We start from the raw sequence: 18,076 nt of genomic DNA on the forward strand, positions 1-18,076 counted from the left end.
CAGCCAGGCAGGGGCACAGAGAGCAGATGGCAGGGCAGAGAGAGGCAAGTTTGGGGACAGAGGGTCAAGGCACTGGGACCTTCGGCGGGGCAGCCGAGGAGCAGGGCACGGTGTGGGCGGGAGGGCAGAGGTGCCCAGAGCGGAGTGGTGATTCGTCAGAGCCGGGCTGGGCTGGGGGCCGTTGCCCTGCCCCTCGGGGTGGCCTAGCCTCGGGGTGCCAGCCCAGGAGGGGCGCGGAGGGGCGCAGTACTCACTGTGGGACGGAGCGGAGTGCCGGCTGTCATGCCCACCTCGGGCTGAGGCTGGGACTCTGGGGGACTTGGCCGGGGGGCCGGGCCAGCGGGGACAGCTGCTGCCGCTGATGTCACGGGGTCATGAGTGAAACCTGAGGACTGGGCCAGTCTTCAGGTGGGAGCCTCAGCCGCACTGGCCTCACTGGGGGTGCTCTGGGCACATCCTGGGACAGCCTGGGCTGGGGCTGGCCGACCCAGGAGCGACAGAGTGACACACTCGCCCACTCACACCCGCACACACACACATAAGGGCACACATACGAGCCCATACACGCGGTTGCTCTCCCTCCCGTGACAAACGTACACAAACTCATTCTTGCACGTGAACCTCCTTTCACACTAATTTCCAGAAACACTCCCGTGGCACACACATGCACTCACACACACTCGTGTACAAGCCCCAAGTGCTCACACACTCACACACGCTCGGCCACACATGTAAATCACTTTCGTACACTCACAGCAACGCTTCTGCTGCGTGTTACACCCATGCACACATGTGTGCTGCTCACGCCTCAGACACACCTCACACTCGCACAGGCTCGTGCATATGTGTGGACTGTTACGTTGTGTAGCCCTATGCTCTCTTGTCAGATGAACACGGATGCCACACCACGGAGCTAGACTTGTATGGGGCGTACATCTGTGTGCACACTGCCGCTCGCAGTCCAGCACACGCATTTGTGCGTTTCCACACGCGTTACTTACACCTGTGCGGTGGCCTGCCCACATACAGCCTCCTGCTCACACCTACAAAGGGCCGCCTATGCGTACCTGCGGTCACTAGATTTTTATCCAGTGAATGCCTATCTGTCCACTTATGCCTACACATCACATACCCAGACGCACCTAAACATCACACCCAAACACGCCCACACCCCCACACACCTACACAACATACCCCCACACATCACACCCAGACACAGCCACGCATCACATACCCAGACGCACCTAAACATCACACCCAAACACCCCCACACACCTACACAACATACCCCCACACATCACACCCAGACACAGCCACACATCACATACCCAGACGCACCTAAACATCACACCCAAACACCCCCACACACCTACACAACATACCCCCACACATCACACCCAGACACAGCCACACATCACATACCCAGACGCACCTAAACATCACACCCAAACACCCCCACACCCACACACACCTACACAACATACCCCCCACACATCACACCCAGACACAGCCACACATCACATACCCTGACACACACATATCACACACCCAGGCATACCTACACATCAAACACACACACACTCCCAGACACACACACATAGCACACACCCAGACGTACCTACACATCACACCCAAACACACCCACACATCACACACCCAGACATGCCTACATCACACACACACACACACACACACACACACACACACACACACACCAGTCTCCAGAGTCATTTCTCCACCCCCCCCACCCCCCCCACCCCCCCACCCCGTCTGACCCTCGGAGCTCGGGGAGGGGTGTGGTGAGGGGGGGCGAGGCCTGCTCAGCCCGCCTCCTTCCACTCTGGGGCTGTGGTGACCCCTAGTGGAACAGCTGTGAAAGGCCCCATCTCCCAGCTCACCCACCAGCGCCCTCCCAGGCAGACAGAGTCCCTGGGTGAATCCAGAGTCCTGTCCCCCAGATCTCCCTGCCGTCACTCCCCCAGTCTCCCATGCTCATCCCTGAGTCTGTCCTGGCAGCCAGGGCCCCGGCTGAGTCATGGACAGAGCGGACTTTGGGAGGGGCACAGGTTCAATCTCAGTTGCCCACAAACAAAAGAATTCTGCAAAACAGAACCCCCTTTCAGAAAATCCCACCCTGGCTCACAGGAATTGGCCTTGTCACACCCTGTCCCGTCCCTAAGCCCCAGCCTGAGCAGTCAAGTTCCTCCTATGAGTCATTTGGTCAGGGGGACTCTCTGGGAGCTTCAGGAGGTGCTCCCCCATGGTTGCTGGCACCCTAACTCCAGGAAGCCAGGGAGGGGAGGGCTCTGTAACCATCCCACAGCTCAATGTGGTGGATGGGACCTTGAGACCAGATCCTCATCACAAGGTGTCCCACTGATGTGATCTATGTGTTCCTCAGTCCCCAAAAGTACCACCAGGGTGGGGCCTGTTGGACAAAACCCCACACACACATCTCACAAGGATGACCATGCTTTGCAGAAACTGCATCACCAGAGCCTCTAAACCAAAAGGAATTTCTTCACGATTGTGTTTCCGAGGCTCCTTCACCGTGCTTAGGTAGTCACGTAATCCTGCAAAGCGGCACTTAACTCCTTTCCTCCCACCCTCATATTCTAGCTCCTCCCACTTTGTGCCTCAGGAACTGAGCCCAAGCAAAGGGCTCACTGCTGGGCCATCTCTCTGCTCAGCATGCCCTCACCTGTATCAAAAAGGAGCATGGAAATTTCCACTTGAATTCTTAGAAGGGCCCTTTTCTCTCCTTTTCTGAGGGTGTAAGGAGGGAGCTCATTTTTCTAGTTCCGTAAATTCCCTTGATTTTACATACACATCCCCCTATTAATAGACATTGAGTTATGTTCACTTTTCAACTCTTAAAAATGACACTATAATGAACACATTTTATTAGAAATCTTTCTCCGTGTTTAGCTTAGTCCCAGGAATAGATTTTACCAAGGCAACAGGGAGGACTTTGGGTACATACTATCTTGGGACACTAAAAACAAAAACCTCCAAAACAAAAAAACAAAGATGCAAACAAGAGGAAAAGTGGAAAGGAAATAGGTGGAGTGGTCAATACCAAAGAAAATAACAGTAGGCAGGGCAAATAGCTGGAAGCGGCTCCTCCTAGGTTGGACTGATGGTAGATCTACAAGCAAACAGCTCTGACAGATCAGTGTGTGGCTTCCCCTTTGATCAAATAGCAAACGCTTGTTTCCTTTGACAAAGGACTCTAACTGAACAGAAGCGGGGTCATTTTATTTCAGCCCTGTCTTCCAAAACACAAGATTCACGTGGGTTAATAGGCAATCCTCTATCGGAGGTATTGAACCAGTCGCCTCTTCCTGCCTGTTTCCCATGGTCACCTCCAGCCTGCTCTGGGCTCCCTTTAGAGGGGTGAGGGTGGTGGCCTCCTTGCTGGCCTCCTTGCCTCAGCTTAATTCATTGACCACTATATTCCTAAACCAATTTCCTTCAATGTTTATTTCAGTATTTCACTTCACCAAACACAAATTTATCCTAGAGCTACTAGAACAGTTTAAGAAATTTTCAGCAGTCTAGGGGCAGATAGGGAGAAAGTGGGAGGTCAGGGGCTTAGTTTGGATTCCCCCAAAGGCCAGGATTTGGGAGTATGCTGTTTATTTGGAAGGGAATCTCAGGAAGCACTGTGGGAGAGCGGAGAAGTGACAGGAAGAAGAGAAAAGCCAATAGAGAGTGTTTGTGAGCAGGCTGTCACTGGGACAACTGGGGCGCAAGGCCATGGGGACTGCTGAGAGACTGTGGGGAGGACCCTCAGAGTTGTCCCACTGAGGCCAGGGGGTTGGGGAGCTTACCATCCATTCCTGTCCCTAATGCTCCAGGGTTGCTCCAAGGACAATCTCAGGACTGCCTCCCTGTGGCCAGAAAATGCCCCCAGGTGGAGAGACTAGGTGAGTGCAGGGACCAATCGCAGGGGACCCCTGGGGGAGGCTGGGGGGTATGGGGAGGCCCTGACAGCAGCTCTGTAGTTGCTTCTCTCTCTCTTCCTGCCTCCCTTCATCCCTCTCTGCACACACACGTACATACATACATGTGATTTTTAAAACAGAAATAAGATCTACTGTGCTTACTGATTGTTCTGCTCAACCCTTCGACCATCAATAGCTACATTCTATGCCAAAATTGTCAGTGACTGTTCTGTTGGGAAGATACATCCCCATCAGACATTTGTTTTTCCTAATCCTGGTTGACATAAGCAAAGGTGCAAGGAACCAGATGAATCTCCCTAAAGCCTACCTCTCTCCTGCTCAAAACCCACCAAGAGCTCTCCATTACCCACATGGTGACTCCTAAATCCCATAATGAGGCTTTCGAGTCTGACCTGTCTCTGCCCGGGCTGCTGGAAGTTCCCTCTGACCGGCTCCTCCAGCACAGCCAGGCAGTGGGACCCACTGGGCCATCGCAGGCCCTGTCCATTCCTGCATGTGCACCTTTGCATGTGCCCCCAGCCTGGGGTGCCCTCTCACACCCATCAGCTTGACCCCATCCCGAGGGCCTCCACCTCCCTCAGAACTCATCCCTCAGTGGCCGAGTCCTCTCTTCTTCATGACCCCTCCTTGTGTGCCTCATCCATAGGGGACTTTGCACAGTCCTGTATCTTTGCTCTCTTCATGGTTGTGTTTTCACTTCCCAACAACGCTGGAGCCAGGGGGATATACTTCTGTGTCTGAGAGTTCAGAAGGTTGCTGTGCACACACAGGCACCTCCTCAAGCCAGCCAGTGGTGAGCACAGGGACTGGTTTTGTTTTTCTCCCCAGATAAGGTAGAGACAGAAAGGTACACCTGCATCCTCCACTCCCAGGGCCTGTGACCACAGGGCCCCATCTCTGTTTGTTGGGGGCTTGCTGAAGCCATAGGACCCACAGGGCAGCTAATGCACTGTCCGCAGGCCCCTTACCTAGAGACGGGGACTGAGGCTCAAAGGAGGCGGTGGAAACGGTCTTTCTGATTTTAGACGCCAGGACTGCTGGGAAGGGCTGCTGAACAGAAGTGGAGGGGGGGTGGCAATCCACGGGGTGCTAATCCCAGCTTCCTGTCCTGATTTTCCTTGACTGCTGCTCAGGGGCCTATCTTAGGAAGTTCACAGCTACCGAAATAGATCCCTCCTCTCACCTGTTCTTAAGCCAAGAAGACCTTGATAACTTCCCGTCAAGAATTCGCGCTTTGGTAACTTTTCCAGGATGAGGAACAGTTACGGGGCATTGCTGCTGAGCGCCCAGCCTTCTCCGCCTTGGCCAAGGAGCAGCCAGCAAACAGCCGCAAGGGGGGGGCATCAAGGGGCCAGCTACCTGTTTCTGGCTGGGCCCCGCCTTTTCCCTGAACTTGGTTGCTGTTTCCTTCCTTGGTCTGCTCCCGAGACCATCCTTGGCCTGAAGGACTCCCCTTTGACTCAGTGGCAGACAACAGGTCCTCTGGCCGCCACCTCACTCACCCGCCCAGCCCCTCGCCCCGGCCTGATCCTACAGAAGCCCCTGTTCCTGCCTAACTCACCATCTTAGTCACCGGAGCTTTGGGACCGGGAAACAAAGTGACTGAGTTAGGGCCGCCCCCCCAGCCTCACTCATTCACTCAACAAACACAAGCCCCCAGGCCCGGTCCTGGGGGCGTATAGGGGTTGGAGTGACAGCGCAGAATAAGACATGAGGCGCGATGCCCAGCCCGGTGCAGGGGGCCGGAGGGGACATCCGGGAGAAAAAACGGGCCTCTTTGGGGTGGGGCCCTGGGGACCCCACCTCCTTGGAGGAGAGCAGAAGGCAGGATTTCAGGCAGCCAGGGCGGGACTTGCGCTTGCCTGGCAGGAGACTTTAGCGTCTCGTCTCCAAGGTAACCCTGACCCAAAGGAGCCGGCTATGGCCTCTGGGACTGGAGGGAGCCGGGGTCATCCCCCAGCGCAGAGCGGACCCCCCACGGTGAGGGCTGAGCCAGGGAGCAAGGAGCAGAGCCTGCCTTTACCAGGGAGGCCTGGGGGCGATGGCAGAGTTGGGGGGCGAGGGGGAGGCGAGGGAGGGGTATGAACTGTGGAGGGGGTGGTAGGAGGAGAGCAATCCCAGCTGGAGAGGAAGAGACTTTGCAGGGAGCAGGGAGGCCCAGAGAGGCTCTGAGGGGGAGTTCAAGGCCCCTGCAAGGTGAGGTTAAGGAGGCAACTCTGGGAGAGGGGAATGGGGAGGGAAGTTGGACCCTCCAATCCCTTCTCTGCTTAGCCTGGCTGAGTCACCCCTTTCCCCCAGCCCTGGGTGACCCTCCTGCAGCCCCTCCCGTGGGCCATCCCACCACCACCCAGGCAACCAGGCCATGTGAAGGAAGGTGAGACTCAGGGCTCTCTCTCCCCCCTTGGACCCCCCCCCCAGCTCTGGGTGTTGGCACTGCTGCATCACCACCTCCTTCTGCATCCGCCCTGGGGTTGGGTGTCTGAAAAAGGCCCTGGGGTGGGGGCAGAGGGCTGGAGGTTGGGGGCTGGTGTGCCTGCTGAACCTCCTGCACCGGCCCCCTAGACCTGCTGGAGCTGATGCTGCTACAGAACGCACAGATGCACCAGCTGATCCTGAGTCGCCTGGTGGCTGGAGCCCTCAATCCCTGGCCAGCCTTTTCTGGCCTGCAGGTGTGAGGGCTGGGGATGGGGGTCATGGGCTACTGGGACCGCCCACCTGCAGGTCCAGGGGTAGGGATCCATCTAGGGTATCCCCTTGAGAGAAAGGATTAGGTGAAAGGAGCAGGAAGCCAGCCTGCACCTATCTGGCTGAGTCTGTTTGGCATCTATTTTGTGCCAGGCCTTGTGCCAGCTGCCTTGGGTTGGGGGTGGGGGTCCCTAAATCCAGACCACCCAGGTCTTGTTTTCAAGGTGGTGTCCCTGCAGTGTGCCCCTCACTGGACTTCAGGCCCAGGAGGACAGGTGCCATTGTACCCTGGGCCTGCCGTGTGCCTGGTACTTAGGGGCTCCACTGATGTTTGTTAAACAAGTGAATGAATAAATGAATGACTGTGGATACCAGGGAACTTTGGCTGTGACTGGCACAAAGAGGAGCCCTGCCTGCATGCTCGCCTGGTGGGGAATGAGGAAAGTCTCCTTGGAGGAGCAGGTGGCCTTAGAACCGGCCCTTGAAAACCAAGTGGGATTTTGGTGATTGGAGTGAGGGCTGTGTCCACCATCCAGGCTGGCAGAGCTCTCAAGGGGCCCTGGGATGAGTGGCTACAGGGCCTGGGGACAGGCCGGGGGCAGCTTGCTGGACTCCCACCCCAGCTTGGGAGTCAAACCTAGATTTGTCCAGTCTCTGCCCAGCCTCTTATTAGCTGGGTGACCCTAGACAAGTTGCTCAAGCTCTTTGAGTCTCAGTTTTCCCACCTGCAAAATAAGGGATACATGTCTCCAAAGTGCCTTGCTTGCACTGTAGTATCAATCAACGGTAGGCATTTGATGATACATATCTGGAAAAATAATTTAGAGGAACGGAGGAGTGGGGGCAGGGAGAGCCTGATCCTGTATCACCATCTCCCCGCTATCCCCAGGTCCCCCTGGAGGGTCCAGAGGAAGAGTGTGAGGAGGAGGAGCTCGAAGCCCAGGAGGAAGGGCCATTGGTAGTCCACCACCACTACCTGCCCTGCCCGATGCCCGCCCTGGGCTCCCTGTCACCCTGGCCCTCACCTTTCCTCCCCCCTCCCCCACATCAGCCCCACTTGCAGGATGCATCCAGGATTCAGCGGCACCCTCCTGCCTTCAGGAAAAGGGGGGCGTAAGTGAGGCAGAGGTCTGGGCACTGCCAGGGCCCTGCTCTGGCTGGGCTGGAAGAGCGGTCTTGGGGTTGGGAGTGGGGTGATCGTTGTGGGTAAAACCCCAGACACCATTTCTGATGGGGGCATTTCTGTTTTCATCCCCATCTCAGGAGAGCTGTGCCCCCACCCCCACCCCCCAGTGCCACAGGGACTGTGGGTGCGGATGTACCCCCGGCTTCAGGTAGGGGCAGGGTGGGTGGGTAGCAGGGCCCAGGCCGAGGGATGGGTCAGGAGACCAACAGGGTCATGTTCCCTTGAGGGGGGACCACTACCATCATCACTCCAGGCAATTGGCCTGTCCCCTTCCCTTTCCCGCCTCAGGGTTCACTGAGGCAGGAGGGAATCAAGATGAGGGTGCTCTCCCCTCCCCCCCAGATTACTATGATGCTGAGAGCCTATCATGAAGACAGATGCTGGCCCAGGGACCCGCGCCAGCTTCACCGCAGGGCTGGAAACAGCCCTGGAGCCCCAAGTGCCCCTCTAGAGCTTGAAGCCACACCTGGTAGCCCTTCTCTGCCTCACCCCCAACCAGGCCCTCCCCTCTGGGGTGAATCAGTCTCCTCTCCATCCCACTAAGTCCTTGAACCAGCCGGATCTCTTTTCTGGAGTAAGAGCTCATTAGACCATTGTTCAAAGCCTGGGAGCCACAAGGAAACCCAACTCTGCCCCACTGTTTCCTGCCCAGGCCCAGGGAGGCTGGGACCAGAGCCCTCCCTAGACCTCTGTCCTGCACCCCCCTCTCTGGCAAGGCCAGGGCTACGGGGCCTCAGTTTGGCCCAATAATGGAGCAGCAGGCAAGAGAAGCCTGGGAGGGTCCTGGAGCTGAGCCAGTTAGTTCCCTTGGGGCCCCCACCCTTACCTCCGGAAGCTGGCTCTGTTGGCCCCAAGCCTTGCCCCAACAGGGAGTGGCTGAGTTGCCAAGGGCCTGCAGGAACAGAGCGTCTCTGCCCCACCAGGCAGGGTACTCCCAACCCTCCCTCGGGCTGACGAGGGTGGGTGCCTGGTCCTGGGCTGGTCAGCACGGGCACATCCTAGGGCTGGCCCGGCCCGGAGGGCCCCTGTGAAGGAGAGGGTGGAGGGACGCTGAGGAGACATCTAGGAAGAGAAGTCTACGCCTGATGAGTCACCTTCCCAGCTATTGTCTCACTCTCCCAGGAGGAGACATTGAGGCACAGGGTTAGGTCAAGGTGATTATATTCAGACTAGAAAAGGAAGTGTCCTCAAAGTCTCTGCAGCTTGTCATTGTCCTTCAGCCAGGGCTGGACCACATCCCCGAGGAGCCACACTGAGTCCCAGTGGCTGCCACGGGGGTGGCCGCACCCCTTGTGCAGGCTATGCCCGGTAGACCCGCCTCAGTCTACTCCAAGCTGCCTGCACCCCGTAGTTGCCTCTTCGCCTCTGGTGCCACTGCTGGCCGAAGACAAAGCACAGCAAGACGGATGTCACAAACAGGAACAGCAGCACTGACACGACTGTGATGATGATGACCATCTGGTTGTCCTGCCCAGGTTCTGCGGAAGAAGGGAGCAGTGGTCTTAGAAGTTCTCTGGTCCTAGGTGCTAGGGCCCAAGGCGGGGTAGAGGTTCACCCATTGCCCCCCCCATCCCGCAGTCACCCTGTGTTACAGAGATGAGTGGCAAACGGGGTACTAACTAAGGGAAAGGTCAGCTGAGGTCCCGGCTACCAGCCAGGCCTCGGTGATACTGTGAGGGCAGCTTGTGGTCTCTGGACATCATGGCCTGGACAGAGGTGTGGTCCAGGCCAGCCCCTCCCTGGGCAGAGCTGAGTGAGTTTCTACCAAACGCCCTGAAGACACGGAACACCTTGGCCATCAAGAGTCAGAGAACAACCCAGTAGGTGTGGCTCAGTTGGCTGAGCATTGTCCCATGTACCAAGAGGTCACTGGTTCGATTCCCAGTCAGGGCACATGCCCAGGTTGTGGGTTCGATCCCCAGTAGGGGGGCGTGCAGGAGGCAGCCAATTACTCATCCATGTTTCTATCTCTCCCTCTCCCTTCCTCTCTCTCCAAAAAAAAATCAATAAAAACATAAAACAAAACAAAAAAAGTCACAGAACAGTAGAGTTCTAGAGCCAAGGCCAGAGAGAGGAGGTTGGTCAAGGTCAACAGCTCACTAATGGCCAAGCAACTAGTCCAGGTCCATGCTGGGGACGCAGAGAGAGCTTCAGGGAGGAGGGAGCATAAGAGGGGAACCCTCAGGATTAGGTGTGGGGCCCCTGGTGCCTACCCCCTGAGCTGGCAGACAGTGGGTTAAGGTTTTGATTTCCCCAGAGGCCTACAGTGAGTGCCCTGTCCCGCCTTCCTCCATCCAGGGATGGGGGGCTCCTCCTCACCATAGATATCAAGCGCCTGGGGCTCTGAGGTTCTGCGAATGATGCCCCCACCACGAGACCGCAGGTCCAGCTCGGCCTGGCAGGAGAAGTTGTGGCGACCGTCTTCCTTGTGAGCCGTTCTGTTGTATGTGATCATGGCCTCTCCTGGGACAGCTGTTGCCCTCCCGAAGGCCTGCATGTACAGGGGCTCCTTGCCACGGAGCAGGGTGAGGGTGAGTGTCTCAAGGGGGGCCACAGTGGGCACTCTGCACTCAATGATGAAAGATTTGCCTACAGTCACCCACATGGGCTGCAGCTTCAGCAGCACTTGCTCTGGGGGGCCTGAGGGGAGAAAGTAGGGAGGTCTGGTTAGGATGGGGGTGCCGTCCCAGCAGGCCCGCCCAGCCAAGAGCATCGCAGTTTAGGGTGAGGGATGTACTGGGTGGCAGTGAGCCGAACATGATGATTTCTGGAATGAGCAAGAACGGAGGTAGCCAGGCATCTCCAAAAGGGGGGCTCAGAAGCTGTGTAGCCACCTAGAAAGATATATGTGTTTGCATCTGTCTCCTTCCCCTCCAGAAATGAAAAACTAATTTCAAAAATTAAACAGTTGGGTAATTATGTTCAGAGAGACTTAGAAGGGAGAGCCCACTCGAACTGGGCTATGAACTGTGAGGTTCTCACGTAAGAGGTGGGAACTGAAGTCAGACCTGCCTTCGTTCTCTAGGGTCAGGCTCACGGCCACCTTGATCCCTTATCAAACAAGGCCCTCGGGGTGGCCTGCCTTTCCCTTTGAACCAGAACACCTCACCTCCATCACCCCAGGATAACATGCTGGGCTCAGGACATCTTACTATTCATTTGACCCACTGACTTCAGTAATGGGGAGGACCCAGGGGTACCCTTAGTGTTGAGATGTTGAGAGAGACCCGGCCTATCCAGGTCTCCGTGGCTCACGGCAGGTGTGTGCGTGATGGTCTCACACTTGCCAAGGGCCCTCAGGGGAAGAGAAAAGCACCTGGTGACTCACTCAACCTCCTCTCAGTGAGGTGAAGGGGCCACTAGAGAGCATGCAGCCCTCCGGATGGCTCCCCCACTACTTGTCACCAGATGTGGGGTGTTGCTCTGATGGGGCTACTGCTGATCTGGAAGGAGGCTGTGAGCGCTGGGTGGGGGCGGGGGGCGACTCTTAGAACTGTATAAACCTTGCCTGGACAGTCCTCTTCTGAGCAGGCCTCAAAACCGGGGTCGCCAGCAGGCTCAAGGAGGCCAGCAAAGGGTGTGAGCAGATTCTGAGCCCGTGGCCTGGGTACTGCTCCTTGTCACCCCAGGAGCCCAGCGAGGTGGAGGTCATGACGGGGGTGGCTGGGAGCAAGAACGCTCAGTGACACAGGCTCCGCCCCGGGGGAGGAGGGCCCTGCGTGGAGTACTCACGGAACACACTGACTCTGACCACCGCGGACTGCTGCTCCCCAGAGCAGGTGAAGTGGCACTGCAGCTCCGTGTCGTTGGAGGCATCGAAGAACCTGAACTGCTTCCACTGAGGCTGTTCGTCTAGCAGAATCTTGTTTAGGACGGTCTCCACGCCACCAAGATCTGGGCAGGGACAGCTGGTACTACAGTTGACCTCATAGGACCCTCCGTGCTCCACCACCAGCTGCTCTGGCCACGAGTATACCTCGAATGCGTTCCCGCCAGACCCTGGAAGACAGAAACTCTGGGCAGCAGATGTCCCCACTGTCCTGCCCAGAGGAGCTGCCCACCACTGGCAGTCTGATCAAGAGGGTGGGACCCAAGAAGAAAGGCCAGGGGTGGTCCCTCTGCTCCTTGACCCTTGACCCCTGTTGAGGCCTTGTGTAGACAGAAGAGGCTGCCCCTGGACCGTCTCCCTGCCTCTGGTTGCCTTTCCTCAAACCCATCACATCCAGATCAGTCTTCTTCATGCACATCTTCTCTCTCCATGGAGGGGAATCCTATTTGACCTTCAAGACCCAGCCCTAATGTGCCCTCCTCCATGAAGGCCTCCTGAGATGGAGGTGGACTGTGTCTTTTGAGCTCCTGTGATCCAGGGTTCAACCTACCCCTCCCTCCTTTCCTTTCTTCCTCAAATACTTTTTGAACCCCTGCTATGTGCCTGGTACTGTTCTAGGCTCTGCAGGAGGAAACAAAGCGACCAAATCCCACCTTTGCAGAGCTCACATTCTAGTGAAGGGAACAAAAAATAATCAGATATCCAGCCCATCATATGGTGATATGTGCCTGGGAGAGGAAACAGGGAGTGGGGTGGGATGGCCACTGTAGCACAGGCCTAACCAAAATAATGGCATTTGAGCAAGGACATGAAAGAGGTGGGGGTGAGCCCTGCAGATAGCTCTGGGGGAGAGGGTTCCGGGGAGGGGCTTGGCGTGTTTGAGGAACAGCTATGTGTTCAGGATGCTTGAGCTCAGCAAGGAAAAAGGCAGGGGAAGAGGGAGTCAGAAAGGAAATGGTACCACCCTGCCAATGACCTATTGTACCAGTGATTCATATTTGTGTTGACTCTCCCTTAGCCTTTTTGGAGTTTCTAGAAGGTAGTTTGCCCTGTGTGTGACAGACTCAGGAAGAATTTGATGCATGAGGATTGAGCCTCAGCACTCACCTCTCTCTCAGCAATGACCAGGAAGGTCCCCAACCCCAGCCAGCTGGGCCCATCCTGTGTCCTGTGCTAGTACTATGCCCATGTGCCCTGACTCAGCCTCCAGATGGTGGTACGTAATGAAGTGGCAGGAGAGGGGCTTTGCAGGTAGATAGAACTGGATTTGAATCCTGAGTTCACCATGTAACGGCTATGTGACCTTAGGCAAGGTGCTTTCTCTCTCTGAGCCTCAGTTTCTTCATCTGTAAAATGAGCTAGTAACTCCTTTCCCAATGTTGTTGTATAGGTTCAATGAGAGAGCACTTTAAAAGCACCTGGCAGGTTGTGTAAAACAGGGTGGTGGGCACATGGTTGCATTTTCCCCTCATAGTCCCCTTGACCCACTGGAAGGGATTTCACTTTTTTTTTTTTAAATATATCTTTATTGATTTCAGAGAGAGGAAAGGGGAGGGAGAGAGAGAGACAGAAACATCAATGATGAGAGAGTCATTGATCGAGCCTGCAACCCGGGCATGTGCCCCGACCGGGAATCAAACCCCGATCGCCTGGATCCCAGGTCGACGGTCAGCGGAGGAGCCACGCCCGGCTGGGTGGGGTTTCACTTTTGCTCTGAGGATAGCCAGAAGGTGAGGGCTTTGCTGCCCCCTTCGGTCCCCAGGTCACATCTGAAGACCAGCGAGGGCATGCCTTCACCTCTTGAACCCCAGCATCCCGTCACCTCCTCAGGCCCCTACCCTGCCCACCACTTAGCCTCCACGACCTGTCACATCCACACGCCATGAAGCTGTGGGGCTTTTCAACCTGGTCCAAAAGGCCAGGACCCCCGCCTACTGCCTAGGGTCACAGGGAAGCCAGGTGGCCATAGCATCCTGTACCCTCGCTGGTGGCCACTATGTTCAAAGCCTCGGAGACTTCAGGGTCAGCACCCCGCCCCCAAAGCCAGGGGAGCAGGCAGCCCACCCCCTGGGCTGGCTCGCACCAAGTCAGGAACCCCTGGCACTGGCTCACCTAGGCAGACGAGCAGGGCAAGAAGAACCGCAGACAGGCGCCAGCAACAGAAGGGGGACATCTCAAATGGCATCTGCAGGCTTGCAGCCGAGGAGGCCTGCAGGCGATAGTGAGGTCAGGGAGTGGTGGCCTGGAGTTGCAGTGGAACATTTGTAAACTGGTGACAACATTTCCTCTCTTTATCTGAGCAGTTCCTGGGAAGCCACGAGGAAGGCAGGCTCTCAGGGGTGCGGGGCTGGGAGGGGCCAAGCAGAGGAAGCCAGAAAACTGATTAAGCGAGGCCAGAGCTTGACCCTTGGGCATGCTCAGTTCAGAGGTGATGAGTGCCCACCTGTGGACGTGGATGCCACACAGGATTCCGGTGCGCTGCGCAGGCACACAGGAACAGTGATGACTACAAGCCCCAGAGGTCTGGGGACACCCCAAATCTCACAGGACACACTGTTGGGTCCCCTCTGGGAAGGGTTTCTTAAGCAAGACTGTGCAATATACAGATCTTGTATCATAGAAGTGTACACTTGAAACCTACATGATCCTACTAGCCAATGTCACCCCAATACATTTAATAAAGAGGACCCCCAAATCACCAATCATAAAATAAATAATTGACAACTTTGATTACATTAAAGACACAGGTGAACGCTTCAGAGAAAACTAAACAAGTGTAAACAAATTTAAAAGGGGCTTTAACTCAACATTAGCCGGGAAAATTAAAATTAAAACCACAGTGGAGCCCTGGCCAGGTGGCTCAGTTGGTTGGGTACCATCCCATATACCCAAAGGTTGTGAGTTCGATTCCTGGTCAGGGTATATACCTAGGTTGTGGGTTCGATCCCTGGCCAGGGCTCGGCTTATGGGAGGCAACTGATCAATGTTTCTCTTTCTCATCAATATTTCTCTCTCTTTCCCCCTTCCTTTCTTTCTAAAATCAATAAATAATATCCTTGGGGGAGGGTAAAGAAACACAGTAGGTACCATTTTATATCCACCAGATTGGCAAAGTTAAAGGATCAAACAAAAACCAAATGTTGGAGAGGTTTTAGGTCAACAGAAACTCATAATTGCTGGTGAGAGGATATATTAGTCCTCTGGGAAATAATGAGGCATTGTCTTGAATATTCTGTACCCTAAAACCCAGTCCCTCACCTAGATATATGCCCTTGAGAAACTTTCGCACTAAAAACCGGGAGACATGTGCTGTGCTTACCTCTTGCTATCTGTGTGATCTTGAGTAAGTCACTTAATTTCTCTGTGCCTCAGTTTCCTCTTCTGTAAAATGGGATTAATACTAGTACCTTCCTCATAGGGCCGTCGCGTGGATTAAACAAATTAAATGAGCTAATATTTTAAAATTTTTATTGAATTTATGGGGGTGACATTGGTTAATAAAATTATATAGGTTTCAGGTGTACGATTCTATAACACATCATCTGTATATTGTATGGTGTGTTCACCACCCCAAGTCAAGTCTCCTTCCATCACCACTTATCCCCCTTTACCTTCTTCTACCTCCCCCCACCCCCGTTCCCTCTGGTTGTTAATATTTTTAAGCATTAAATGCAGTGCCTAGCACGCAGTAAATGCTATATAACTGCTTCATAAAATAAGAACAGGCATGTGTATGTGATAAAGCACTAAAAAATGCACGATCCAGGCATATTTCATCCTCATGTTGAGTGGTGGGTTCAGGCCTGTCCATATTACCCTGCTGCATATAATGGACATATATATGCTACATGTTACGTTACGTGTCACACATTAAATTTTACCAAAAAATACCAAGGGAAAAGAAAAATTCCCACATGTCTAGAAAGACGAGGCAGTTTTGTAGTAATGTGAGGATTTCATGAAATTCATCATGAACTCCAGATGCAAGTCCAGAGGGAGGAGACTGTCCCTTCCCCTACATATCAGCTCCAGCCCAGCTCAGATGGCCCAGGTCATACCTACGTGGGCCCCTGGACAAAAAGGTAGCCCCACACTTCTAAATCTGTCACCCTGATGGGCAGGAGAGGACGCGAGGGGACAAAAACAGGAAACCGCCACACGAGCAAGGCCCATGAACTCAGAGGCAGCAGACAGGAGCTTTGTTAGCTGGGAACATCCAACCAGAAGGAACTCTGGGCTCTCCAGCCTCCCCCCGCAACCTCGTGCTTACTGGGGGTGAAATTGAGGCCCGGGGAAGGGAAGGTATCGAAACTCATGCCTTGAGACTCCATCCCAAATCCTTCCTACTCTGCCAAGAGGGAGGTGAGAAGCGTGACCTTACCTGTCATCTGCTGGATGGAGTGACAGTGATGGGGAAGGAGGAGTGGCCAGGGGTCCAGCGCAGCCCGAGGGGTGAAATCTGGACGAGACAACCTGGCACGAACCCTGCTGCTGATGCCCTGGTATGACGTGTTAACTCAGGCTTCTCTCTTCCTTTCTACCCAGAAATCACGTGTTTCCTGTGCCTGGTTCTCATCTCACGCTAAGCCTGCTAAAAAAAATCTGTAAAAAAATCTGTAAAATATACACAACAATTTCACCACTTTAACCATTCTTAGCGTATAGTTCTACGGCATTAAGTACATTCATATTGTTGTGCAAACATCCCCGCATCCATCTCCACCATGTTTCCACGTCCCAAACTGAAACTCTGTCCCCATTAAGCACTAAACTCCCCTCCCCCCAGCCCTTGGCAACCACTATTCTGCTTTGTTTCTACGAATTTGACAACTCCAGGACCTTCATGTAAGTGGATCACAGTGTTTGTCCTTTCGTGACTGGCTTATTTCACTGAGCACAATGCCCTCAGGGTTCATCCACGTTGTAGCACATGTCAAAATTCCCTTTCTTTTTAAAAAATTTTTAATTAAAATTTTTTTCTAATTTATCAATGAGAGAGAGAGAGAAATATCGATTTGTTGCTCCACTCATCCACACATTCACCAGTTGATTCACCAGCCCTGATGGGGGATCGAACCCACAACCTTGGCATATTGGGACGATGCTCTAACCAACTAAGCTGCCCTACGAGCATCTCAGCAACTGAGATGCTGCCTGTGGCCCCCCCCCTCCCCCTTCACAGAGAGGTGGGTCTGTAGGAGGCAAGAAGGTAAAAATGCTCTGAGAAGAGGTGAGTGGTCTGATGGGTCCCAGTCCTGGGTTCCAGTCATTCCTGAGGCCAGTTCCTGCAGGTTGGCGTCCACGAACCAATCCTTTTGCTCTTTTTTGCTTCAGCCAGTTTCAGCTGGTTTCTGTCCCATGCAACCAAAGTCCAGAGCAAGAGACCACATGTCCCCAGAGGACCTCATCAGTCAATACAGGAGTGTCGCAGAAAAAAACCCCATTGCCTGCACTGGCCCGGGCCCCAGGCCTTACCTTGGTGCTGGGTCTTCACGGCGAGAGGCCGGGAATGTTGTCTTCCTGGATATCTGCAAAGAGAAAAACAAAACAAGACTTGATAAAGACATAACACTATTTCTGCCGCTCCAAACACCCTTCCTTCCTTTTTAAAGTAAATTACAGGCAATAATTGGAGGTAAGTGTATATCCCGTCTTGGAGAACATGTTAGCATAAGAAGGGCCTCTGAGCAGTATTGCCATAAATATGGACTCTTTACTTAATCCAGCATTTCCCAAACTCTTTTTGCCGGCGAGCCTTTTTCCCTCAGTTTACTCTCCTTTGGAACTAGTACTCTGAGGTGCGACCTTTGGCAAATTGTCCTAAATGAGTCAACCGCGGGCCTTGTTTTTCTTACCAACCACACCTTAGCGCATGGACTTCTGCAACATGAGGCTCCCCTGGCAGAACCCGGGAGAAGCGACACCTCACCCGCAGTCGTCAACTCTCGTCAACCTCCCCGCTTCCTGTTACTCACAGCCACCCAGGTAGCCTCTTCACGAGCAAGAACTCATCACAGGCAAGGAGGCCTCAGCGGTCCGTGCTTATCTGGAAGGAACCCGAGTCTAACTTCTGACCCAAAAAATAATTTTTCCTAGTCTGTTCAGGTTGAGGCCCTTCCCTGTGTTGCACCAGCCCCCCCCCCCCCCCCCCCCCCCCCCCCGGCCAAACTCACACTCACTAGGCCACAAAGTCTCCTTTGGCCCCCTGGGCAGGTCACAGGCAGCCTCCCTCCTGCGGCGGGGGCTGCCCTCCTGGCTCCTCGTTCCCCCTCCTCCAGCTTAACCCCGGAGCCAGGCAGCAAAGCCAGCTCCTCATCATGCTGCAGATGGCTGAGGACCCAGCAGCTGCTTCTTCAAATGTCTGAGCTCCCAGGCCCCTCGCAGCCCTACCCTCCGCCCTCAGCCCCA

The 18,076-nt window shown here is 54.7% G+C and overlaps 2 protein-coding genes across 2 annotated transcripts; one reads left to right on the forward strand and one right to left on the reverse strand.

Annotated features, from left to right (window-relative positions):
• Nucleotides 1-5,888: 5,888 nt before the first annotated feature.
• Nucleotides 5,889-8,210, forward strand: PRR29 (proline rich 29). Its single transcript, XM_087825751.1, has 6 exons — nt 5,889-5,948; nt 6,267-6,342; nt 6,531-6,637; nt 7,543-7,766; nt 7,917-7,987; nt 8,182-8,210. Exons 1-6 carry the CDS (start codon nt 5,889-5,891, stop codon nt 8,208-8,210), a joined length of 567 nt encoding a protein of 188 aa, XP_087681877.1.
• A 773-nt stretch (nt 8,211-8,983) lies between these two features.
• On the reverse strand, nt 8,984-13,874 carry ICAM2 (intercellular adhesion molecule 2). Its single transcript, XM_016205097.2, has 4 exons — nt 13,781-13,874; nt 11,572-11,838; nt 10,159-10,479; nt 8,984-9,317 (listed from the first exon to the last, which is right to left on the reverse strand). Exons 1-4 carry the CDS (start codon nt 13,851-13,853, stop codon nt 9,139-9,141), a joined length of 840 nt encoding a protein of 279 aa, XP_016060583.2. The 5' UTR covers nt 13,854-13,874; the 3' UTR covers nt 8,984-9,138.
• Between the last annotated feature and the right edge of the window lie 4,202 nt (nt 13,875-18,076).

Source organism: Miniopterus natalensis, chromosome 17 (assembly GCF_054644295.1).
Source record: "Miniopterus natalensis isolate mMinNat1 chromosome 17, mMinNat1.hap1, whole genome shotgun sequence".
Taxonomy (NCBI): Eukaryota; Metazoa; Chordata; class Mammalia; order Chiroptera; family Miniopteridae; genus Miniopterus; species Miniopterus natalensis.

Excerpts from the sequence above, each read along its gene's own strand:
- ICAM2 (XM_016205097.2), bottom strand. The coding sequence starts at position 13,853 with ATGCCATTTGAGATGTCCCCCTTCTGTTGCTGGCGCCTGTCTGCGGTT. Across the intron at positions 10,480-11,571 it reads GGTCAGAGTCAGTGTGTTCC|GCCCCCCAGAGCAAGTGCTG; the intron begins GTGAGTACTCCA and ends TTCTCCCCTCAG. Across the intron at positions 9,318-10,158 it reads CCAGGCGCTTGATATCTATG|AACCTGGGCAGGACAACCAG; the intron begins GTGAGGAGGAGC and ends CTTCTTCCGCAG.
- PRR29 (XM_087825751.1), top strand. The coding sequence starts at position 5,889 with ATGGCCTCTGGGACTGGAGGGAGCCGGGGTCATCCCCCAGCGCAGAGC. Across the intron at positions 6,343-6,530 it reads ACCAGGCCATGTGAAGGAAG|ACCTGCTGGAGCTGATGCTG; the intron begins GTGAGACTCAGG and ends CCGGCCCCCTAG. Across the intron at positions 6,638-7,542 it reads CAGCCTTTTCTGGCCTGCAG|GTCCCCCTGGAGGGTCCAGA; the intron begins GTGTGAGGGCTG and ends CGCTATCCCCAG.